General features: G+C 36.4%; 1 protein-coding gene and 1 pseudogene across 1 annotated transcript in view; both read left to right on the top strand.

Annotated features, from left to right (window-relative positions):
- Positions 1-279: 279 nt before the first annotated feature.
- Positions 280-1874, top strand: LOC145786147 (gastric triacylglycerol lipase pseudogene; annotated as a pseudogene).
- A 9352-nt stretch (positions 1875-11226) lies between these two features.
- Positions 11227-27107, top strand: part of LOC145786987 (protein unc-13 homolog B-like) — a 49917-nt gene continuing 34036 nt past the window's right edge. Inside the window, exons 1-10 of the mRNA XM_082598738.1 lie at positions 11227-11367; positions 12982-13011; positions 14251-14350; positions 15609-15726; positions 16172-16295; positions 16483-16559; positions 17590-17644; positions 22445-22554; positions 24099-24226; positions 25894-25967. Coding sequence (XP_082454864.1) covers positions 11346-11367; positions 12982-13011; positions 14251-14350; positions 15609-15726; positions 16172-16295; positions 16483-16559; positions 17590-17644; positions 22445-22554; positions 24099-24226; positions 25894-25967 — 838 coding nt within the window. The 5' untranslated portion in view covers positions 11227-11345. The remainder of the gene's footprint in view (positions 11368-12981; positions 13012-14250; positions 14351-15608; positions 15727-16171; positions 16296-16482; positions 16560-17589; positions 17645-22444; positions 22555-24098; positions 24227-25893; positions 25968-27107) is intronic.

Below are 27107 nucleotides of genomic sequence, written 5' to 3'. Positions count from 1 at the left end.
AGGCCGGCACTGGTGCTTGAGACCGATTGGAAGAAAAATTAATTTTTAACCTTAAACTGAAACTTTTAATTTTAAACCTTTAACTATAGCATACTTACTATAGCTTATGGACAATTACCTTAATTGTTGCAAAAATAACTTTATAGCGATAGCCTACTTGGTAGGCTATTGTATTAGGCCTATATCTTTCTTAACCACGGTTAAAGCATAGCGCATTGCGGATATAAGGTGAGATTGTAACAAGGCATATTCAATTGTGAATTACTACTGCAAAGAGGAATGCCGCAATCTTTGCATGCCAAGATCTTAGCAGGTTCAACTATCTTCGGCGTAGGCACGTTTGCCATGGTGTTTCTTTATAACAATATGTCCAGTCCTAAAGCTCCCTCCTTGAGTCCAGAAAAAACTCAGTTTCAATGGAATCGTTCAGATCCTGAAGTGACAATGAACGCTACGGAACTTATAGCCGCCAAAGGTTTTCCTTATGAAAAGCACAAAGCACAAACAGAAGACGGTTACATCCTTGGAATGCAGCGCATTCCACAACCATCTAAATCTCGACTTCCTGTATTGTTGATTCATGGCCTGCTCAGCTCTTCTGACTGTTACCTTACCAACTTAGTGAATGAAAGTCTAGCGTACATTCTCTTCGAAGCAGGTCATGATGTTTGGCTTGGAAATATCAGAGGCAATGTGTACTCAACGAGACATGTCAAGTTATCACCGGATCAGCTCAAGTTTTGGAAATGGAGTTTTGACGAAATGGCCAAATACGATATTCCAGCCATGATAAATTATATTCTCCAGGAAACCGGTCATGTAGAATTGAACTATATCGGCCATTCTCAAGGGATAGTCACTCTCTTTGCTGCTGGGGTAAGGTTAAAAAACGAGCTTTCGTCAAAGGTGAGCGTAAATTTTTTTGCCTTGGCTCCAGTTGCCCATGTTTCTCATATGACGTCACCATTGCATTACTTAGCTTATATTTCAAAAGATATTCAAGATCTTTATGATATGTTTGGTGATGGAGAGTTCCTTCCACATGGCAGTTTGGTGACAAGACTTTCAGAAATGTTTTGCCCAGACCATCATAAAATTTGTGAAAACGTTCTCTTTTTGTTTGGGGGAGCAGACTTTACCAACACAAATATTTCTCGTGTGCCTATTTACACGGCACACAATCCTGCAGGCACTTCCGCACAAAATATGGTCCACTGGGCGCAAATGTATAAAAACAAAAGGATGAAATTGCTTTATTATGATTACGGAAATTACCTGTCCAATTTTGCTCACTACAAAAGCTTCCATCCACCAGTATATGACTTGTCCACATTTGACATACCAACATACGCTTTTTGTGGGACAAATGATGCACTAGTTGTGCAAAGAGATTGCCAAGCTTTGCTGTCTATTCTTCCAAATGTTAAAAAGTCATACATGCTCCCAGGATACACCCATCTTGATTTCATATGGGCAACGAATGCCGCAAATGAAGTGTACAGTTACATTTTGTATGAATTGGCCAACTCCGTTGTAGTCGAAGTAATGAGCGACCGCACAACACCAATGAAATGCAATGGTAGGCTACAGAGTTTATACAAGTTTAGGCTACAAACTGCACATCTACATGTAGCATATATAGAAAGGTTAACAATAGTATGAAATATTTGTAATCATGCGTGAATGTCAGCATTTGATTTTAAAGTTTGCTAATTTCAATAATTTTGTCGTATTTTATGATTGTAGCCTGATATGATTGTAACCTGCATGAATTATGCTCAAATATAATACGCTGTATACTTTATGTAGTGTGGTCTGTGTGGATGATTAGATCGTTAGATTTGTTCTTGTTTTTGTAGAAAGGAGAAAACTGAGATTGTTTCTTTTATTTATTTATAGCTCACTACACTGACGGCTACCGGTACTTTATTATAACGACAAGCTCCTAAAAAATGACAGCAAAAATATTTCGAACAATAAACCATCTTTTCCTCGCTATAATGACATATTTGTTCAAACTTTTCTTTGCGAGTACAATACTTGTAATAGGCTATTTTAAGACAGTAGTTCTCAAACTGTGTGTCGCGACTCGCGACGTCCTGGTGAGTCATTTGAAATCTTAAAGGGTTTTGCACAAAGATTCGGTTTCCTAACTAAACCAAATTAATATAAAAAATGTTACTCCTTTGTCCTTTCATATGGACTACTTCATTTTTAAGATACGTTTTACTTCACGTTTTTGAGGCAACAAATTGTTGATCAATGCTTAACTTAGAAATTTTTATGCCATTTCATTTAATGCAAACCTTAGTCAGCAGCCTAGTAGGCCTACTCTAGTAGCAAAGCACTCACAGTTTTACCATGATTGTGATTACAACGACATATTGATTACAACAAAAAAAAGTGAGAATTTCTTTGCAGAAGTAGCAAAAAGTAGGCTAAGTTATATTAAATTTTGATAAAATTTACAAAATTAGCACATAGATTAAGCCTATATTGATTATGGTCCCGTGTCTCAAACTCATATAGCTTTTAAAGGGATACTAAAGGAAAAACCTGACTTGGCGATTTTCCAAGTTCTTTGTGTTTAGCATGCTACCATAAAACGATTTTCAATAAAATTTTGCCCCATTGCGGTCTGATCAGCATTCAGCGCGTACTTTTGTCAGAGCTTTCAAAACCAGAATGGGCCTCAGCAGTGAAGCGTGCGACTGTACAGTCTACGTAATAAAAGACGAGCAATCAGCTGATCACGCAACAGTTGTTACTGCCGGCGATTTAACTGCAGGCTATGTATGTATGTACATCAAAACATCAGATTTCAACGTCAAAACATCAGACAGTTTGCTCAAAACATCAGATCTGATGTTAAAACATCAGATGTTGTAACGTGGCTTTAGTTATTGCTGTCTTTTGTGACGTATTCTCGAGCTGTGTTTGCACTTTTTGGTCATTTTGAAAAAAAAATGAAAATAAATGAAACATTGGACTTTGAGCCTTGCCAGCGCCATTGAAAACAAATTTTTTTAGTTAATTTTTTTTAAATGTATTCTTGAATGTTCAGTTTACTCAGTTTAATGCTTAATTCCCGTTTGAAATTTTCATTTAGTAGGCCTTTAAAGCAGTCTGCGACTTCTTTTCTGCCACATTTTCCCGAAATCTGATCTTACTTTTTACATAATTCCAAAATTGGTTTAGTTCAGAGGGAAGTTTAGCAGCGACAATTTGTTCATAACATTTGACTATTGTTCTTGTAGTTTTATTCCTTGCGAGAGTGAATTTGGCATAAGCAGCAGTTTTTGTTTTGAGTCATACCTGTAGCCTATGTTTTCTTTTTTTGCCTAGTCTGTTGGAGAACATTGGAGAGCATCTACAGACAACCAGGCAGTTTCTTTTCTTCTCGTTGCACTTTCGTTTGGGCACACAGACATTCTTAGCTGCAATAATTCCCCACTCACTCTTGTCCACAAAGTATTAACATTCATATCATTAGAAGGAATAATATTTTATCAGTCAGTGTGTCCATGCATTTTTCTCATCAAACCGTAATCCCCCTTATTGTAATCAAACCAAGTAGCCTGGTGGCAACGCTTTGCACTGGTGAGGAAAACAAAGCAATGGACACCAATAGTGTGACATGATTACTGCTCCAACCTGTAGCCTACTTACGAAATTAAATCTCGGCAGTTGGAAAAAATAAAATCTAGGACAGGGGTTTTTAAACTGGGGCCCGTGGATCCCAAGGGGTACGCGGACTAGTTTTAGGGGGTCCATAAAGGCCCAATGGAAAGCTTAGTGTATAATTTCAAAAATGGAATAAATTTTTCAAAAGAAAAAACATTAAGTTCAAACAACTATTCTATCAGCTCTATCAAACACAAAGCCACAAGTTCGTGTTCTTGTTGAAAACAAACAGCAGCATTCTTCACATTAATGAAATTAAATCAAAGATATTGAAAAACAATCTACATTCGCTATTTCTTAAATTTAATAAAACATAAATTTTGTTATCAATTCATTTTAATTTTATTGCGTTTTGTTCAATTCATGCTGATCAAAAAAGTTTCTCAGACTAGGCCCCTAAAGCGGGTCCAAGCAAACCAATTTTTTTAAGGGGTTCGCGTCAAAAAAAAGTCTAAGAACCCCTGAAGGGTATTGCATATTTCCGGAGAAGACACTCTTATTGGTTCTGTTACAAACTGTTCAAGAAATACATCTTTTGTAGTTTTAAGAAAAATGCTGGCAGGGTGGGTGGAAGGTTTGGAACAGGAAGGCAGACTCCAATCAATCTCAAGAAAGTTAAAGAAAAAGCATAAGGTTCAGTTCAGTTTATTTTGTTTTTGCAAAAAAGAAAGGAAAAAAAAAACAATATACAAAAACACAATAAACACAAATAACTTGCACAAAGATAGCAGCGAAAGACTAAAAGGTCACCACAGTCAGCTGCCACCCAAACGTTTAAACAAAAGACCCAAAATTAAGAACATTAATGCATTACCAGCGGAATAACACAGGGCAACATAAAAATAGGCATAAATTGCATAAATTGTATAAATTCTTTAATAAACATTTATATTTAAATTTAAAAGTATTACCGGTGTAAGACTTTTCTAGTATTTCTTTTGGTATTTGATTCCATAGTTTCACTCCATTAAAACATAGCATCTTCTTACCAGAGTTTGACGTTGCAGAAGGCAAATATAAATCATTCTTTTTGTTCTGACGGGTTTTATGATTGTGAAATTCGTTGACAAAAATAAAGCAGCCAGCAAAGGCCCGGGGCAGCATTTTGCACACATTTGTACATAAATTTTGCAGTCTCTAATTATTTAATAATATCGTCAATTCTGAGCACATTAAATTGGTGATAAAGAACAGTTGTATTTGTTGATCTCGGCAAAAATAAGCAGGATTGGGTAAACTTGTTTCGTAACACTTGAAGTTTTGTGACATTTGAGGTCACAGTTTGGGGATGACAGTTGTCTCAACATTTCATTTACTTCTTGATTTCTTGCTTCACTGCTATTGGGACTTCTGTATAGCCTACTACCCAATAACCAATTTTTTGCTGTTAGACGTAGAAATTTCAACAAGCACGGTATCAAGAATCATAGGGAATATTAGTACAATTTACACACTTCAATAAACAATGACATACATAGCCTACAATAGGCTACAAACACCCCTACCATTATTTGCAATATCACAGAAAAGGTTATATCTATATCCTGGATCCTGGGCATGACATTAAAACTGCAACTAGTGGGAAAGGCTCCAGTGTGGGAACTCTGGAGTTATGGGAAATATAGAGTTACCCCTTAGTTTTCCATTACTCCCAGGTCTGCTCTGGCCTGTAGCAGTAGCACCTGTCAGGGCCCCAGCTATGGATCAAATAACACCACTCCGGCTTGTCACCTTATTCAAACCTGGATGTGTGGCAGACTGTGCGGAAGAAGCTCATCACTGGATATAGCTCAACGGACAGGTAGGCACCATCCAGTATCACAGTTGCAGGACGTGCAAGAGCATGACGTGACACGTAGACGTTATGGTCATCCTGCTGCATCTCATGTTTTACCCAATCGTCTTGACCATGTCTTGCCATTGGACCCTGAAACCTGAGACAAGAGAGTGAGGTTGGAGTCCTGCGCAGCCCTCTCTCACTTAAAACAAAATCACGCGCAAGTCATGATCCTGGATCAAAAAGCCCTTTCACCGCACAGATAGGCCTCATCAGCCATCTTCGCACTCATGTAGCCTACGCTGACCAAAGCCCACACTAAAAAAAATCTTGATCTCAGTCTCATTGGCCATCTTCGGAAACGAAGGGCAAACATCATATCTATATCAGACAAGGTTAAATTATCTATATGTTTTGTGGGTTTTGTTTGGTACAGAGTCAAGCTCATTCCTATTGTTGGTTATGTTACTGCATTTTATTTTCATAATATCGTTTCTTCTGCTTTCCTACAAAGAAAAATAAATTAAATTTAATAATGAATACTTTTGACCTGTTTTAATCGGCAGCATCTGGCAACTCTGGCGCTCAATGCATTGGGATTGGGCATAGAACAAAGTTGCCAGATTGGCCTTTTTAAGACCAAATTCCTCGAATTTGGCTTTTTTTAAAAGTCTGTTGGCCTTAGAAATTATACGCTTGGCCTTTTTCTAGATTTGCCCTTAAATTTGGCCTTTTTTAAAATTTACTCTTCAAAATGCATAATAATCAATATTTTTCATATATTGTGACTTTGCCAGATGAAACCATATTCACCATTGTTCAATACGTGTTCTATGCTTGTTTAATAGTTACAGTAGAATTCGCCTATAACGGCACCTCTAGGCCTAGGGGATTGCAAAAACTGACGTTATAGCCGAATTGACGTTATAGACGAACTACCGCAAACTATTCCAAAACTGTCTTTTGATTAAAGAAAGAAGTGTATAATCCAATCAGGTTTACTGTGTACCACCAAACTGACAAAAGTCACGCAGAAAATACAGTAAACAAAGAAATAATTTAAAAAATAATAACCTACAAGGTCAGCTGTAGAGCTGCTTTTTACACGTAATAGTTTTTCACGCGGGAAAAAAGTTAATTCAGTTAATTAGTTTATACAGTACTGCACGTACAACTGTTGCTTTGAGTTGTTTAAAAGTCAACTGTAGAGCTGCTTTTTACACGTGATAGTTTTTCACGCGGGAAAAAAGTTAATTCAGTTAATTAAAGTCCCTGCTGCGAACGACGTAGCAAAATAAAGGGAAGACATTTTGCAAGCAGCAGCGCTAACTAGATTAAAAGACTGACCGTTCGTGGTGAAGGTGATGGCTTAAAGTGACGTTATAAACGAACAAAAGACGTCTGGGGACCAATAAAGGGTGCTGTTACATGCGAATTGACGTTATAGGCGATGCTGTTGTAGCCGAACTACAATGTACGTAAAAGATAGGAATTCTGCCGGGACCGAGCGAAATGTGACGTAATAGGCGAATTGACGTTATAAACGAAGCCGTTATAGGCAAATTCTACTGTAATAGGCTACTCGTAACCTGACGCCGGCGCCGAGTCAGACTGCGTTCAGCATGCCGTTCACCCTCTAAGGCAGCCAGTGGTGCCAGATGTTACCACTGTAGCGGATTAAAACTCATCCGCTATCGTCCTTTTATATATACTTTCTACTTTTTGGGCTAATTTCAGAATTATTTTTGCTACAATTTATTAAAATCCGCTACAAGTTATAAAATATCGATAAACATGAATATTATAGACATTATTTTGGAATTATAATGCCAACGCTCAAAAGTAGGCAGCCTATACAGAAACGTAACGTGTTCACTTTTCGATCGATCGGTAGTCTAACACAACCGCCGGCTTGCCAGCAAAGGCGCTGGAAGCGGGAGGACAGGGGGGCGGATGCCCGGCAGATGACCCCCTGCCCTCAATTTTTCTGGGGATTGAGGGAAAAGGAGGGTAATGGTGCCCTTGCAAAGTCATGTAACCTACTGCACATTTTGCAATAGGCCTACGATATAATAATTTTAGCTATTAGCTTTTAGCCTAATTATAATCTTTCATTTCTGCCTCAAAATAATATTCACGACACAAATTCTGTATCACAGTAGGTAATTAGCCTACATCATCATAACATAGCATGATGCCCTCCCGTGCCATTGTTCTTCATATACCGGACACTTGTATTATTTCTCGATGATGACCTGATGGATGAGTATTATTGCGATATCTTAAAACTTTTAAAAAAACTTGGCCTTTCAGCAACAAAAGTGCCCTTTTTTCATAATCCTGCCCCCCGGTCGAAAACCGTTTCGGCGCCCCTGCTTGCCAGCCGAGCATGCTTTAGAAATTTAGTTTTTGAGCAATACAAGAGATTTGTGGTTGTGCAATTGAATGCTTTTCAAATTACCATTATTGTTGTGATGCTTTGTGATGTTATAATAGTGATGTGATGTTATATTGTGATACTTTTCATAGTCTGGCAACCTTGATTACGATGCTTGTTTTATCTCGTTTGAGTTTGGCTTATTTTTGGCCTTTTTTCTACTTATTTGGCCTCAAGTTGGCCTTTTTTCTTGGTGAATTTGGCCTTTTTTTGCAAATTTCAGTCTGGCAACCCTGGCATAGAATTGAAGATATTAGCTTAAAAAAATAATTGCAATGTACTCGTAATCAAACAGCCGTAGCATTAGACCTGTCGAGCTGTGTGTGAGGAACTGGTGTTATAAAATGTGTGAATAATAAAACATGTTATAAAACAAAAACGTCGAAGTTCAGTTTTAGTAATATCATGAAACATGAGTATTGACTATTGAGTAATAATCTATACAGGTTTAAAGCCAGTGTGTCAAATCACGGTTGAGGACTGCCAGGAAGCAATGAAAGACCATATGGCTTGAGGAATGATTTTGAAAACTTCTTCAGCAAGAAATTGTGTGATGTATAAAGTAAATTTAGTTTTGTATGGTTTGCTATGGTGTGAAAAAGGCAGGCAAGCTTTTTTTTGTGAATAATAGTTTTTTTGACAAAGTGGCTATTTTTACACACTTGTTGCCATGGTTACAATCAGGTGTTGCCAGAGTTAGGATTAAAGCTAGGAAGAGTTGGGGTAAGGGTTAGAGAACTAGGAATAACGTTAGGGTTTTGTTTTTAATCTTTGCCCAGGACTAAAAAATATTTCCAAAATACGAGTTTTTGTTTTCAACAGCTTTAAACTTTTCTCAAATTAAGGCAGAATTCCTTATCTGGCAATGCTATTGATTGAGGCTATTATTACACTCACTATATAGTGTAAATATAGCCACAGCCTTTTTGTGAGGCACCATAACGTCTGTAGCTGTTGATCGATGTAACAGTTCATGCAGGTATATACAAAGTAAAACATACCGTACTTATTTTAATAAATGATGCTTGATAATCACTAATGTTTCTAATTTTTTTTTGTAATCTTGTTATCCTCATACATAGCTTGTTTGTAGGATTTCAAACCTTGTTATTCTTGGGGTGATGGCTGACTTGCTGACCACTTATGGTCTTTTGCTACCATCCTAATTGCGCCACCCATGATCTAACCAACAGTTGTACAATGCATTGCTTTGAAATAATTTTCATTTGCTCTGTTTGTTTATACATGGTAGTATTGTTGAACTAAAATAAAATTACTTCATTCTTTTTTGTGTAAAAACTAAAACTATATTTTTTACATTTTTTTTACTTAATGCATAGCCTAATCATCTATGGTTTTAGATCTTAAATAGTCTACAATATGTAGTATTTTCACATTTTGACTGCCTGGCTTATGAACAAAAATCTAATCAAGCAGTACTATGAAGAAACAATAGTTGAGTATCGTATTACCTAACCAAGCACATCATTTAAAGTAATTGCAGTTAAACAGGTTGTCGTTGCAGCTGAAATGTCTTGCTTGTTCTAGCTTACATTGTGTAATGAAGAGATTGAGACAGGATAGTTCAATCAGTACTGTATGTGTAGACCTACTGGACACTGTACTTGAATAGATACTGTGCGTCACATGCCAGTGCTTGTAAACAGGTGGCTTTGAGCTTCATTGTTGAGATCTATTTCCTTAGCTTGTCTTTACTATTCAGAGGTGAACGATGAAAGTGTAGCACTTTAATTTTAAACTTTTAAACTTTTTTTAAGAAGATTTCTAATGAGAAGTCAAGTATAAATAATAGATATATATATCAGTAAAATCATCGAATTACTACTGCATGGGGATGTGATGATATTTATATACTGTGTTTAGCAGCTCAAGGTAACAATATAATCAACAGCAATGCATGCCATTTGCATTGAAGACCGACATCTTTTACAGAAATATAGAAAAGTTAATTAGAATGTTCTTTTAAAAAGAATGTTCAAATTGGCAAAAGCAGTTGCATCTATGCCCTTTTGGTTTATTGTTTGCTCATTTTCAAACATCTGCAGTTCTGCACTACGTTTGATGTATGCTTTACCATAGTTTTCAGATGGTGTTTTGCTGTTCAATTGCTTTAAGTTATTTTAAGGACAGCAGAAGGCAAAATATGACTGTCACTAAAATCAGTAACTCTATGATGTACGGTACCTTATATAGCATTGTCATAAATTACACCATTTCTAATTTAAAAGATTGGCATTATTTCATGTTGGAACATTTTTTCACCTTGGTATCAAATATTTGGTTGTTGTGTTTCAGGGGTCGGCAACCCCTGGCACGCGTGCCACTTGTGGCACGCGAGATGATTTTTCATGGCACGCCAAATTCTCATTGGATCACCAAGTCAACATAGTTGAAATTGATGTGTACTGTACATGAGGGAGCTAACGTCTCAATTTTGCAATAGATTTCAAGATTTTCAAAATTTTGGTTCAGTATTTTCATTTCTCATCAAGCCTGAGAGCAGCGAAGACTTGAACTTATCTGAATTTGAATGGTTGGACATCGAAGACTTCCAGATCCAGCTGATCGATTTCAAAGCATCCTTATTGTGGACATCAAAATTCGTCAAATTGCGGAAATCGCTGGAAACGATTGAAAACAAACACACAAGCATTTTGACGTGCTGGAAATCTTTGCTGGAGAAATTTAGCTGTCTCAAGAAGATTTCAATAGCTTTGCTATCTGCATTTGGCTCCACTTATTTGTGTGAACAAATATTTTCATACATGAATTTTATTCTCAGTCCACATTGCAGCCGACTTACGGAAGATCATTCGGAAGCATGTGTTTTACTTAAAATGTCCAAATATAATCCTAATACTACAGAGCTAAGCAAGAAAAAGCAAGGACAAGGATCTCATTAAAAAGTGACTCTTATGACTGCATTCGATGTTTTCCAATGAAGTTAATAAAACAAATTTGTTTCTTGTCTGTTAACTCAGTCAACTTTACTGTTTAATTTTAACATCAGATAGTTGCCAGTACAAAACCAAACATACGAAAATGTTTGGCACACGAGTTGTTGATATTTTGATATTATTCATAAACTGGCACACTGCATACGAAAGGTTGCCGACCCCTGTTGTGTTTGATGCTTGTAACTACAGTTGGAGGTATTTCTCTACCAACAACCTATACAAACAAAAAGTTTTGCAAAGACTTTTTGAAATGTATATATTGTTTTTGAGAATACAGTAGGCTATTAATCATAGCTGTATTATATATGTTTTATTGTTTAGGTTGTTTGCTAATATGCAAATGCTGGTGTTGTAGCTCAAAGAAACTGAGCTAATGCAATTTAACACTAAATGGTTATGAATATTTGATCTCCTGCTGGTTGCATGTACATTGTACAGTTGTACACAAGTTGAATGAAAAAACATTAAGATGTCCTTGCTTTGTGTGAGAGGTAAGTTCAATGCAATAAGATTATTTCTTGGTTAGATTAAGGCCCCAAAACAGAAACAATATTTATATATAAAGACAAACAGTAAAAAGCTTTCTTTTGCTGTTCATCATCATCATCATAATCCATCGTCGGTTTGTTCCCCACTAGTGGGGGTGGCCGATTGTTTCCGCGCAGCAATTGTTTTAATCCTTTTTCTCCATTTCACTCTGTCCCTTGCATCTTCCTCCTTCAGTCCGACTTTTTTAATGTTATATTTGTTATATTTGTAAATTGACAACAGTTGATTGTTGGCCCAAAACTTGAAAATTGCGAGTACAATATTGCTCATGGTAGCTTGAAGTTATTGTTATCTTATTGTCAGAATAAAATAAGCCTAAAAGTTGTGAAGTATTTATAGTAAAAAAAAACGAAATGTAAATTTGGCCAATCAGAATAATTCAAAATTAACAAAGATGTTTTAAAGCATAAACGAATTCTTTTTGAGATTAATGAGCATAAGATTAGATCAAGAGTTTATGAAGATTGCTTCCAGTGCTGTGAGGTGGGACGAGGCATGGCCTTTATCAAATATTTAAAACATTTCTAGTCTAAAGTTCAATGCACATTGCACATTCTTCATTATCCAGCAGGTGTTGCCCTATTGCGGAGTCACTAGATATATTTTTGTCATTTACAATTGTGCAAGTGTTATTTGGTTGATTTCTTGTTATATGATATTGTTTCCTTCTCTAATTATTTTTGAGACATGTCTGATTCGCTCTTTCAAGCGTTTGCCGTGCCACCTACGTACCGACTTTCACAGTGGCACTTAAAATTGGTAAATTATGTTACTGAATTTTATGGTAGGCAAGCAATCTTTGTTGGTAGAACGAAAAGTTTGTTTGGTCGTGAAGAATATACAATTATACATGGTTTGACAACAAAGAAACATTGGTTGATGGTTTTACTTTTAGAAATGTGATTTTCCAATTTTCTGGGAACATTTTGAATTATTCTGATTGGCCAAATTTACATTTTATTTATTTTTTTTCTACTATAAATACTGTACCACCTTTAGGCTTATTTTATTCTGACAATAGCTTTCGAAGAGAGTTCGACAAAAACCTGCAGCTTCGAGCTATCATGACCAACATAATTATATACTACTCGACTCGTAAATTGACACGATTTAAAACGTGGACTAGCTGTATAATAAATCCCCTGCTTTATAAAAAAACATAAATTGTGGATTTTTGCATCATTGTGCTTTGCGTTGTTGAATTTCATTTCAGTTTTTTTTTTTTTCTTTGCTGGCGCAAGCAATTACATGATAAAATAGTAAACATCCAATTACAAGTGAATCAATGTTAGTTTTTGTGTTAGCGCTTCCACCATGTATTCATTAACAGTCATAAACAATTAGGCGGTGTAATCAGTCCAATTAATATCATAACTAAAGGAGTTGTTATGAACTATGCATAATTGCATATCTATTACTCAGAAAAACATTTTGAAGATTTCTTCTGACCAACTATTAGGATATAGCTTCTTCTAAATGTCATTGATCTTGTCAATAATTTATAACAAAAACATTGATTTGGAAAAACTATTAAATTTCACTGTTATCTTTTGCAGTGAAAAGAGCTAGGCTTTCTGGAGCCTCTCGTAAGTACAAATTTATTTACCTTTTTTTTCTTGTTGATAACACCAAACAGCATCTAACATTGCTGGTCGCTTTTGAAAACATTTTGGTCAGATTGTATATCGTTTTGATATGGTAATATATTAAATTTGTGTATTTTGATTCCTTTTATTTTGATGTTTTGACATATCAGTTATTACCATGATTGTACTTCTTAATACTAAAAATGAAGTTTATTTTTGAATATACTTTTACTGTACACCATGTGTTGTATGTATGGAGTTTCATCTTTCTATTTTTTACTCCTATTACTTTTGTAATGTTGGCGAATTTATGTTGCAGCCTGCGTACTACTGCATCTTATTTTTGCGGTTGCATCTTCAGACAGTTTAACTTTAGTGAGTTGGTATTGCTGCGTCTGTCTATTTTTACTACGGTTTTGCTTCGTGCTCACCAGCAGTCCTATTCAACTGCATACAACCCTATAGCAATATCATTATAAATCAATACCTTATATGCTCATTGCCTAAGTATATACTTCCCTATAATGCGGCTTGTAGAATAATTGAATGATTTGCACTCAGAGTTCATGTGGTTCAATGGAAGAGATGCAATGTTTATTTACTAACTGCCACATATTTGTGGCCACACTATCGTGCTACAACTGCCACATGCACATGATCAGAAAATGATTTTCCATCCAGAATGTTTACAAGTTAATTTATTTTTTATCTTAGACTCTTTATCGAAAAATATTTCAACAATGGAATCCCACATCTATGCGTTTGTATCAACCCAATGTTCACCTCATAACGTTAATCCGACGTTGTGAGACATCGAAACATCGTGAAAGCGTTCTCACGAAAATGTCATAATTGTATTATCTCCATAATAAACTATTTGATTACTACAGCAGCACACTCCAGACACCAAATCAATCGTTTTTTTTTTTACATTGATTCAATGTCTGCAGGCGTTGATTTGTCGTCTGAGATAGGAGTAGAACACCTTGCCTGTTTGGCTGGTTTAGTTACAATTGGATTGTTTGAATTTTATGCTAAAATGATACTCGCTGTTTTGTGTGATTGTAACTTTTGTTTGTGTCTGTGCAGTAAGGTAAGCAATATGCGAACGACTTTTCACTGCACACGTTTCAGTTTAACGATAAAGTCAACAAAATAACCTGCGTCCGTTTATGTAACATTTTCCGGTATTATGGAAAGGTTAGGAAACAGCTGCTTTACAATTTGTTACTGCTGCAGAAAAATTCAACACATACACGTCATTAAAAGTGCAAAACGTGAAGAGTTCAACGGTCAGTGTCAAAGGTCGCGAACCCGTATGGGAGCAAGACTACATGTTGTAAGTAAAAAAGTTTGAAAATAAATTTTTGCTTTTTCTTCAGACTACATTTACAACTAAATTAACAACACCCTTTTCATCAGTTGAGATATTTTGGCTTGAGTAAACTGTAACAGATGTGTTAATAAATTCCAAAAATATAAGCAGGAAGCTCTTCTTGAGCTGTGTTTCGAAAGCAATTCCCACACTATGTATCGCCATATTTTTCTGTTTTATCTACAGTACTATGTCGAAATGCAAATATCATTTTTTCAACCAATGTGAGATTGTGAGTCTGTCATGAAGTTGTTTGTTTGTTTTCATCGATGTGCACGCTCGATCGTTTTTTTAAGTAACTTTTCGTCAATTTGACAAAACGAATTGTTTCTGTTTGCCTGGCTTTATCACATATAAAAAAATTAGCATCTTTCTCTTTAAACAATGAAGGTGTAGGTTGATCGTTGAAAGTGCAACAGCAGAAAAAAATTAATCTTAAATTTATTTGAAGTGCTTGTTTAATGTTTACACTGCTAAATAGAAATGTATGTACTCTCTCTGTCTTCCAACAGTGGTCATCATAAAATGTACTTTCTTACTTAAAAGTCATTTGTTGACGTTTTCCTTGGGTTTGCGTTGTCGTTCAAATTATTATGCCCATTGTAGAATTTGCTTTTTGCCACGGCGATAGTTGGCTACTTTTTGCACTTTATGCAAGGTACTTAAACGAAAAGGTTTTTTATAGGATACTAGTGTTTGAGAAGTGACTCATATGTGCAGGAAACTAATTCCCCTTATATAAAGTGAACCATATGGATTGTGAAAGCTTTAGAAAGGGCTACTTTCATTACAAAATATTATGTCAAGTCATTTCTTCTTGTTTGTGTAACACGAATGGAAGTTTTAGTTCGTCTTTTTTTGTATAAACATAACTCAGCATAGACGTCGTTTTCACCTGCTTTGTACCCGAACAAAGCCTTTCTTTTGTTATACTAATTTGGGCGTTTTTTTCCACTGGCATTGCTAACATCATATTTTCTAGATTGTTCAGCGTACTGTAACATGCGGTTGTGGTTGGCTTGATTCTAGCCAGCAAATCAGTCATTTCACATCTGCAGATGCAATGCCAGAAATGACTGATTTGTTGGCCGGGATGCATATGGCAACTGCGATTGGTAATATTTGTTTTTATAAACTTTTCAAATAGTTTTGATTTATTTCTTTTGATAGAAATCTACTTCAACACTTTTTTCTTCAATTGTTTGTTTTGTTTAATTTCAAGCGAAATCAACCGCATGGATTTGGGCCTGACTATTGAAGTTTGGAACAAAGGTCTCGTTTGGGACACTCTCCTTGGCACATCACTAGTCCCCCTTTGTGATGTCCCTCGCAGCAATGAAGTAAGCTGCAAATTGGAATTGGCATTTCTCTTTCGATAAATCAGTAGGCCTAATTCTTAAACTTTTACTTATTGACCAGACCAATAAAAAGCTTGCGATTTTAAAGTGGAATTTTGTACTCTTTCGTTTGAAAAATAAACTCGTATGTCCAAGTTAAGTCCCAATCTTGCCGCAGACATGCCATAGTTTCTTTGTTGGGCTCAGTAAAGCTTTTTTTGTTTTTGTAATTGAACTGTTGTGTAGAATGCATGAGCTTGTTTTGTTTCCGTTATCAAATAATCAGGAATTCAACTTTAAACCGAAGACATTTTCACATTTGTCCAAGCTCTAGTCAACCACCATATGGTGTGGTCCTAATCCGAAAAAACAGATTTATTTCCCAAATTTACATCAAGGTTAGTGACAAGACCATTCTTGTCATCTAATCCTTTGTTGCTTACCATAGGAAGGTGACGGGGAGTGGTATCCTCTCTACGCCAACGTCGACGTCAGAGACGGAGTAGTTTGCGGCACCCAAGACCCCACACCTCATGAAGTTCAATGCGACATCAGATTTGAGTTTCCAAGCGGTATGTCCACCTGTTCTATCGTTATTGTGTTGGATCCGAACAAAAAAGCGCTTAACTTACTGCCGCGAAAAAGTTTCCAAATATTAATTGATAATGATGCATAAATGAAGTGTAATTGCATTTTGGTTTGTCTTAACAATGGGTGTGTAACTGTGTATGTATTGTTAATTCAAATTTTTCACATTAGAATTGACGGATCAAGAAATCTTATTGCTCCAGCAAAAGTTGGATGAGTTGAATAAAATCCATGATGAAAGTTGGATGGTGAGTTCAGAACCTTTGTTGTGTTTTTTGGTTGAGAAATGTCTTATGCTTTACAAACCTGGTGCATAAACAGACTTTATGCAACAAAAGAAAAATTTGGTGACAACCCAGATAGCAAAATCGGCCATTTTTACATTGATTCAACGTCTGCAGACGTTGTATCATTGTAAAAATTACCGATTTTGTTGTCTGGGAACTGTTTTCGGAAATACCGCACAACATTTTTTTCAAGTTTATTTGTCATGAGACCAGTGGTCATAACAAGTGAATACATATAAGTGGACAATTAAGGATTATAGTCCACCAATCATATATTTATTTGCCTGCCCCCATTGCGTAAATATTGAAAGCTATGCAACAGCTTGGGGTGTTTTGAATTCAAAGCATTGATTTTTTTCCTGGGTTATTCGTGTTACGACTGACACACGTTAATAGTACCGGTAATGTCCTGGGTTAAAAACGCCCGAATCCTCAATATTTAATGACTGACTACGCGATGAAAGAAAAATCCCTATGATTCAAAAGCTTTACTTTTGAACGCGGGGTGTTACTTTTGAATTTGTTAAAGTTTTGTTTACTTCCTTCGTATCATGTGTGTTTTTTCGATCAAAACACACTGCTTACATATTCTGAAGAAATACATAAATGCATCTAATATAAACGCATATACCAGCTACGCCTGAAATAATTAGGAAACTTTTTTCGCAAGAAACATTCTAATGGTAAGGCGCTTCATCTAAGGTTTTATATCATGCGCAAATACAGTATATAATACCAAGCCTCGCCGTCGTGCGCAGGGCTTCTGATTTAGTATTCAAGAATTTTTAGACTGTCACACATTTTTGTATGCACGTATAGCAAGCACAACTCGTCGACTGAATTTCATACGTAACGCCTTTTTCATATGTTTTAAGCTTGAGAATGAATGCCAAGTGAATGTTATTCTACTGGAAAATTTGTTACAGAACACAAGTTCAGTTCATGTATTGATGCATATGCATTGTAGTAACTCATTTTAACTTGTGTTCAGATTGATCGTCCGTTAAACTCTCTCGAGAAAAGCCGGGACAGGAACAGTTCCATATGTAAGTGTGCCACGTTTGACAATCACAATTTCGTAATAGATTTGTAGATTCATGCCATTGATTTTAATCACCCATTCTGTTGTTGCTTGGATTTTATTTTCGATCTCTATGGTTTGTGCAAGCTGATTGAAAAAAAAAAATTAGACAAACATCCTCGTAAGTGCATTTGATTTCACGATCAACTTATTGGATAAAAAGAGATTTAATCAGATTACTAGTTTGCATTAATTAATGAATTGCGACTGTACCTGTTGAACAAGTATTTTTCATTTTTACCTTACAATCTAAGGTCAATAAAACGAAAGCAATAACAACAAAAATAAAATCTCCAAATGAGGTACTGGCTGTCAATGTTATTGACCCATGCGCATTGTGTGGCAAGACGAGTAATTCTATTCAGTGTATGAAATGCAAGTATTGGGTCGTGATTTGGTGCACAAGAGATGTTCAGGCATCCATTGAAGATTGATGAGTGGGAAATATCTTGGAGATATGCTAGGAAAAGATAGTGGCACCAGCAGAGCAGTGACGGTAAGAAGACGTGCGGATTGGAAAAAGTTTAAAGAGTTGTCAAGCACACCGTGTGGCGGAATGCTTTCTCGCAAATTGAAAAGAAAGTTGTACAAAGCGTGTGTAAGAAGCGTGATATGTTATGGAAGTGAATGCTGGGCGATGAAGAGGGCTGATAGTAGGAGAATGCAAACGACAGAAATGAGAACCTTTCGTATGATGTATGGCAAGACACTTCTCGATAAAAATAAAAATGATGTCTTGAGAGAGTGGACTGATGTTGAGGATATTGAAGAGTACTTGTGTGGTCATCTTTGAGGTAATTTGACATTTTGAACGAATCGATGAGAATAATATGATAAAGCTAGTTTGGAATAAGGTAGTGACGGGAAAAATGAGAAAAGAAAAACCAAAAAAAGCATGAGAAGACACTGTGAAGGATGACCAGTTGACCACCTGACAAAAAGGAAGTTAAAAATTGAAGATACCAACAACAGAGAAAAATGGAAGAGTCACTGCATACAACTAATCGACCTCTGATGTTTCTGGATGAAGATCAGGCTTCTTTGAAGCAAAATGGAGAGAGAGCGAATCTATCATAGTGTAGCCCTGAACGAAAAACTTTTCATTTTGACATGATTTAGACGTCTCCTGACGTTGAAGCGACATACAAACGGCAATTTTTTTTTGGTTAGAGCATTTTGTCAAGGGCCATTCAATATATAAGGTCACATTGAGTGGTCCTCGTACAATACAGATTGTTTTGTGTGATGTCGTCAAACGGCAGCATTTCAGTTTTTAATCTTTTTCTGTATATTTCTTGTTGCACAGGATTCAAAATTACCAAAACGATGTATAAATTGAATCGATGTATAAATTTGATTTGCAAGCTGGGTTGCTTCTGTGTTCAAACTCTTGCTAAGAACAAGCATTAATTTCAGCTCATATTCGACAAATTGAAGGAAAAATACGAACATATTCTTTTTGGCTTTTCGTCTGTTTTATCCAAATTTTCAAGCACCAGACAGCAGCCTCTTCTCGTTAACAATTTTTTTACATTTCAACGTACAATTTCTGTATCTTCTACATATTTCAACATGGTCTTCACATGTCTTGTTGAAAGAATGCAATCGTGTGAACAGTTGTGTAAATAAAAAGCATTGCGTTAATGAGAAGTATGAAAAATCGCAACTTCACAATCATTTCATGCGTTAGTGGCGTTTTTTTCTGGAGCAGGCGTAATTCGAACGTTAGCATTCATTCTTTTTGCATATTTTGTAGACTAGTAATAAACTTTAGCAATGCGTGCTTGACCCAACACTATTCTGTCTGGTATTACACTAAATATCTTGTCTGGCCATTTGTATTTGATATCAACTGTTGGTATCTGCTTTGTGCATGCCATGACGCGGTAAACTATTGAAATATTTATACGGGAAAATCACTTCATGTGCACGATCTTATCAATACAGCAAAGCGTATTTCAACGCAGGCAAAGCGGTTCGTGACAGTCAAGTTTTGAAGTCGTGTTGTGCACTCGAAAGTTGCGTTCAGTTTTTGTAAACATTAACAATAATTATGCTGCTATTAAAGTGAATTAATTTGTCAATGCACACAACTCACGAAAGCGTAAAACGTGCATGCGTGCGTCAGTGTGCGTAAAGGTGCCATTATTCTTTGGTCTTTAACTCTTTATGTTGACTGCAGGCGCTTTTGCACGCACAACGTAGCCTACTTCATTTCCTATATTTAAATTTCTTTTTCATTTCATACCACAGATAACAGGTTATGTTGAAATGGGAGTTATTTTGAGTTTCACATAACCAACTAATTTTGCTGCGCTTATAATTACTGTCAATCACTTCATGAACAAGCATTAAAATTTGACAAACTCAAGCTTTGCAGAGGTAGCCGACGTGATTTGTGCTAAAAGTGTGATGTATTTTCTTTAGCATCATCAGTACACACACATTATTTGTGTGAGCTATCTGGGAAACCCAGGTGTTGTGGTATCGTACGCATGTGACTCTTTCAAAACACTTCAGGACAAAAAACGGAGCAAGCTATTCACTACCCATTATATAAACATTGGTGTTTTTGTGTGGCTGAATACTGAATACATATCAACCACTTCTTGATTTGCCAGTTCATATACTACCCGCAATTGCCAATCGATCGCAGTGAAATCTTGCTGCACGGCGGCAATTGCGCTCAAAATGTTTTTCATTGATGTCTAACAGTTGTGCAATAACTGTTGCAAGACTCAGAGCTGACTAGCTGAGCAATGTCAATAGTTTGCCGTTATCTTACAGGTTACTTTATGATATGTTCCAGTTGTTACTTTAGTTTTGTACAGTTGTTTACTTTAGTTAAATAGCCTTCATGCACAGATTCTATTGAGCACAAACCGAAATATGTACTTTTCATCAATGGCAGGAATTATTACTGACCATAAATTTAAATGCATTCATTTGTACAACTTAAAAAATAAACGTGAAAGAAATTATAACATATTAACAAAGAAAATAGCATCACAAACCACAAGAAAATATCAAAATGTGATTTCTAAGTTATGTCTGTATCTGCTTCCTACAATTTGGGTGGAGAGGTAACTTTTTTAAACCATTAACAGACATAACTCAGCAACAACACTACATTTAACATCATAAAAACAAAAAGTAATAAGCGAACGTTTTCGGCTAGTCATTCACTTTTTTTCAAGCCTATAAAGGGCGGGGAAACCCAAATTAACTTTGCGAGTTTTTTGTTTCATCGTGATGTCATTGTGTACAACATAAGTTTTAACAAAAAAATAATCCAAATTTTGTTGCCCTCGTCTCGCTAAGGCCGCTTTTGTTTTGATACCCGTTTGCGAGGTCTCGCGCGCATCCAGCCGTGACGCTGTACGCTGTGACGTCACAAGGTACATATAGTCGTGGCCAAAAGTTTAAGACCAGACTTGATTTATGACGATTTTTGCATTACTTCAAAATATTGCATCAGATATAAGATGATGCATAAAGATGATGCAACTGAAACAATATCTGATGCAGTATTTTGAAGTAATGCAAAAATCGTTATAAATCAAATCTGGTCTTAAACTTTTGGCTACGGCTGTATGTACCTTATGACGTCACAGCGTACGGCTTCACGGCTGAATGCGCGTGAGGCCTCGCAAACGGGTATCAAACAAAAGCGGCCTTAGCGAGACGAGGGCAACAAAATTTGAATTTTTTTTTGGTAAACGCATGTTGTACATAATGACATCACGCTGAAACAAAAAACTCGCAAAAAGTTAATTTGGGTTTCCCCACCCTTAAGAGAAATATTTTAAATGAAATACTAAAGAATCATACAGTATCACAGTAAAAATATGGTCAAATCTAAACATTTGAGAAACTGCTTAATTTGCTCACACGAAATGATAACTGAAAATTTACGCAGCACAACGGGTTAAGTATTTGAGAGGTAAAATTATTTGTTGAGAGAAGGACTCCAGCAGATTGTGCAAGATGGACAGAAACACAACACGAGATAGTGGCACAAACAAAGCTAAAATAGAAGCACAACACATGACAATTCAATTAAAAACGGTTAAAAGATAGGAGGCTCCGCCAGCAAAACCTTAGCATAGTCAATTTGCATATCAAAGCAAATTAATTTGCTGACTTAAATCAAAGGCTTAATTCGCCCAGCTGATTTATGTATATGATCAATATGTTTATTATGTGCATCAGGTTGTCGACTGGTGTCGGTTCGGAGATCATTCCTAGCTAGCAGGTCAATCATTTTTACATTGATTCAACGTCTATGGACCTTGAAGCAATGTAAAATAGACTAGTATGATGTATGCGTTGTTTTACGCAAGCGTAGAAAGCGGCTTAGTTTTGTGAAAAAGGACTTCGATTCATGCAAGTGGTGCATTTTTACTTTTCCATCTTCGTGAAATAGTACGACTTGAGAACTTGACCATGTTGTGTTCCACTTGTACTGAACGTGTCTCTCTCATTTCTGTGAGATAAACTTACTACTTGGGTATACCGGTGTACCGCATATATGTTCTTCGCTCTCTCAATTGATTGCTTTCCATCAATTGGTAGCAATTCTACTATTTTCTGTTTATTTTTGTTCTGCAGTTTTCGCCTTAGTTTGTCTGACAGGAAGTCTTAGGCAGCGCACAACTATTCTTTGTTCGTTTTTGCTGCAAATGACTGCTTGCTGCATAGAACACTTTATTTTAATTGCTGCATTCTATCTCTGGAAAATAATATATGTTCTCTGCATTTCTAGCCATTGAAAGTGACTACCAAAGTGATTGCTCAACCTACCCCGCCCCCTACCACACCACCAAGCACGAGAACGCTTCATCATCTCAACAGCGACATTTTGCTGCGTACCAGGTATACAATCTACGAATGCATCAGTCACTAGTTATCGTTCTTTATTGGTAGATTTGATATAAATATGTGGGAATACAACGTACTACATAAAACCATTCTGATAAAATTTTTGTTTTTTGCTAACTACCGAAATGTCGGAATGGCCCGTTTCGGTGAGTCCGATTCGGTGAGTCCGATCTCTATTCGGTGATTTTTTCAAATTTTTTTTTAAATTATTGGGTACCGTAGCCTAATTATCATTGCCGTTTTAGGGTTAGGAGTTAGGGTTAGAGGTTAGGAACTCACCGAATCGGACTCACCGAATTGGACTCACCGAATAGTAGCAGACCCCCAAAATGTACCTGACGAAAATCTCGGTACACTGAAAGGGGATTTTTTTATAGCATCAAAAGTTAAATGATAGGCTACTACTTCAAATTGATGGGTTGCATTGTGTACTGTATTGTAATAATTTCATATTTCTTATGCGGTAGAAATGCTGTATCAAATTATGTTGACGCAATTCGATGTGGATTGTGGAGTTTGCAAACTGTTGGTGTGCAATTGTGTGGAAATTCTTTGGAGGATATTTAAGGGAATAGACTGTGGTTTTAGCGGTCTTTGAAGTTTCTAACCCAGTTATTAAAAAAATTGAAAGTTGTCTCTAATGTTTCAAGTAGCGAACATGGAGTGTAGGATGGATTAGCTTGTAAATCCATTCAATAACCACCTTGTTGTTATCATCTTTACTGATGCAGTTAAAAACTCTGAATCTTTAGTTTCCAACATCCTTCAACATTTGCTAAAGCCTCAGAGCTGGAGTACGCATTTAAATTCCAGCTATTTCGATCTTTTAATTAAATTGTAGCTCCCACTTGTCTGATATTTCTCAGAATGCCCCTGTCCGCAGAGACTCCACCCCCCCAAAAAACGCTTCACTTGTCTTTTTGCTTGGCATCATCATACGTAACGTTAAAACTCGTGTCTTGTTTTATTCATTTAAAAGGAAATCAATTGAGACAAAAAGTTGATCTGTAATTTCCGTTTGAACACTTTCTGTGTGGTCAATGTAGTATGACGTAGTTTTTACATTGCTTAGCAGAAATGACGCAATTTCTTGTAAGTTATCTTTAATCCTGATTTGGGCGTTCCTTTAAAATTTTGTGTACATTTGGTGCACTCGTGTGTTGGCCTACCTACTATTTGCTTTCCAATAATTAAACTGTGAATACTAAACGTTGTTCAAGTGCTTTCTAGCAATAAGGCTTGGAATTAAACTTCTGTAAAAACTGAGTGAGTTGTTTGACCACTCTCTAATCTTGCCAATTTGACAGATAAATAATTTAGGACTCTTTCGACCGTCTATCTATTCTTGACTTTCTTGTAGCAAATAAAACAGTTAACTTTAACTTTTGCAATTAATTTAACGTTTTAAGACGATGTTGGAATGCGACACTGAAGAAAAATGTATCTTCTAGACAGCAAAATTCGTCATTTTTACTGAATCAATGTAAAAATGACGGATTTTTGCTATCTGGGCTCATCGCTGAATGTCATTCATTCAGGACTCAACGGTCAGAGGAAATCGGAGCAACTCATTGGCCTCAAACACTGACGAGTCTTACAATCCTGACATCGGTTCCGAGACTGAATCGCGAGTATCTGAACGCCGGCATTCCGTTGAAATAGGAAGGTGATTATAACATTGTGATTATAACAAAAGCTATCAGCTTTGATGTTGTATGAATTCGAAAACGATGCTTTTGCAGCCAACAAAAGTTGTTGTTTTCACATCGTTTTAACGTCTAGCTGCGTTGAAACCATGCAAAAAATACTTTTTTTGCTGGCTGTGTTGTTTGCCTGGATTTGGCTTTCATTTCATTTTTGACAACTTAATTATGTAATTCAGTGTCCAGTTATGTTTGATGGCATAAACAAAAAATCAGAAATCGGTTTCTCCTAACTTTAACCGTTGCTTTGACTCTGGTTTTAATTTTGTTTCTGAAGCTTTGCGTGGTTGCATTCCCTAGCCAGCAAATGATTTTTTTTTTCAGTTTCATTTTCATTCAACATCTGCAAAGATTGAATCAATCTAAAACAGAACTGCTTTGCTTGCTGGAGAGCCATTTCTTCACATTAGTTTTGTTTTTATGACCCTCTTGTTCATTGCCATCCGCTCGTAAAGGAATGCGACTTGTTTGACTTGACGTCTTTACAATCATTGCAAATCCCGATTCAGAACGCGCGCACCGAGATATCGGATGTACACAAAAATAGCTTTGTACGGCAGATGAATGAGATGATGTTGCATTGTGCTGTAAAAATAACTTATCTGCTGTGAATATGTGGAAAAATGTGATTTCCAGGTCTAGGCTATTCATTATTCAGCAAATCTTGTGTTTGTTGGTCATTTTTGTCTTTCCAGCTTTTATGGCAATTTGAAAAAAATTATCAGACGGTTGTAAAAACGTTAAAAAAACGGCAAAAAAACTATTTCACACGTTGAAAAGATGTTTTTTCCTCAACGTTCTGACTTTGTCGCACATTTTGTTTTTTTCTTAAAAGCTTTCTGTTCTGTGTTATTGCGTTTTCTGACAAGGTGGTCCAAAAGCATTGTCATTGGCTGTTTACTGAATGAGTCACAATCCTCGACCCGTGACCTGACGGTTATGACGTCATTTGTAATTTCTACGCAGAAATTGTCCTCAACGAGTTTGATGGCGGCACCTGCAATCAACACTTTCTGTTTACATTGATTTCACGTCTGCGAACGTTAACTCAACGTGAAAAAAGGCCGATTTTCTTGTAGTATTGTCTGCCCAAGTGCCCAGTGCCAAAGTGCAGCTGCATCTGTTGGGTCATCAAAGAATAATGTTTCATCCTCATTCGCTAAATGCCAACAATGTTACGATTGCTGAAAGATGGCGTGATTCTGTTGTGATTCTGTTGTGATTATCATTGCTGGGGTAGTGAGAATCTCTCAAAAAATGTGTTCTTTATTCAACGCTGTATGATGTGGTCAGTGTACGCATGTTAAAAATTCCTTTGAATTAACCAAAACAATTGTTGCGTCACCCAGTATGTAATTGGCGATGATATACAAAAAGCCAACTTCAACTCAACTTACCGCTAAGACGCAGCAAACACTTTCAAAGTCCGTTCTTCAATTATTCATTATTTGAAAGAATAGAAAATCGACCATTCTCTTTCATAGATGTTCCCTTTTAACTCACCATAGGGCTATTTTCTCGTTTCTTTCCGCAATCGATAATTGAAAAAGCTTCATGACTTAAAGATTATAATGCAAGAGATGAATGGCGTATTGTAGCCGTTGATGATTGTTATCCTTTGTCTTTGCAGCGACGCAGAGGCAGAAAGACATGCCACAACGAACATGCAGCATTCAGAAAACGGAATTCTCGTCAACAATAGCCGTAAGTGAAATCCAACTTTATATCACCTTTGACCAGTTTACAATCGCTTCCACGTATGTTTTAAAGACGCGTGCCATCAATACAAAGTCTGCCTTTATCTTGTTTTTGGTCTTCAGCTTTATAGTTTTCGCATGAGGGTCAAAGCATCGTTTCAGGAAAGCCTAAAACTCTTACGATTACCCGACGCGTGTTTGAGGCAGTTAATCGATTCAAGCTTTAATGGATCAACGTGACGTCGGCTTTCCTGTTCAGAAATGTCTCTTTTCAGTCTCACGCTGACGTTGAATGTGGTCACGTTGGCTCCGTTTGTATTGTGACGTCACTACGTCAAATTGCCAGCCACTTGAAAAGGATTTTTTTTAGCATTAATTAAATAATGGTCATCTTCTGCAGGAACGGTGATTTATACAAGAAAAGTTGAGCTTCTCTATTGATCGGTTGAGATTTTAATTTTCTGCATGATTAATGGTTCATGCTGAAGAAACATTGTAGCTCATTGAACGTGTAACGTTTTGTCCTCAGATAAGAAAAGTATCTTTCCAGCATGCAAAAGTTGACGTTTTTACGTCATTTCAACGCCACTGAACGTTGAAACGACATAAAAAAGAGTTTTTGACGGTCGGGTAGTTTTACACTGGCAATTTTATTTGCAGCCTTTGTTATGTCAGCTTTTGATTGCAGAAAACGACCGTTATTTACTGTTGCGATACAAACCAAACAAAGCTTTAATCAACTTAAATTCTTGCCAAACGAACAAAACAATACAGCCCTAAATATACTGTAGTTCTGCACAATACGACTCTCATTTTACCCGTAACAGCTGCAAAACGAAATTATTCGCCATTGTATGTTCTTGTAAATACCTTTAAGCGAAACGTTGCAATTGAAAGTGACCAACTGGTATTGACGCTTCAAGATTCTAATTACATTTTTTATGAGTAATTTTCATGAACGAAGCCAAAACAACAATTTCGAAATGTGGACTTGTGATGTCGTTTCTACACCAACGATAGAATTTTCATCGTCATCCGCAAAATCTTATCAATATTTTATCTGCAATTTTGTTTGATTAAAAACCATATTGATTAGTTAATTTTCCGGTTTACGACTCGCCTCGCGCAAAGTAGCTGTGGATTCGGT

This window comes from Aplidium turbinatum, chromosome 17 (genome assembly GCF_918807975.1).
Source record: "Aplidium turbinatum chromosome 17, kaAplTurb1.1, whole genome shotgun sequence".
NCBI classification, from domain to species: domain Eukaryota; kingdom Metazoa; phylum Chordata; class Ascidiacea; order Aplousobranchia; family Polyclinidae; genus Aplidium; species Aplidium turbinatum.
The sequence above is the reverse complement of the archived record's forward strand: the minus strand, read 5'-3'. Positions and strand labels throughout refer to the sequence as shown.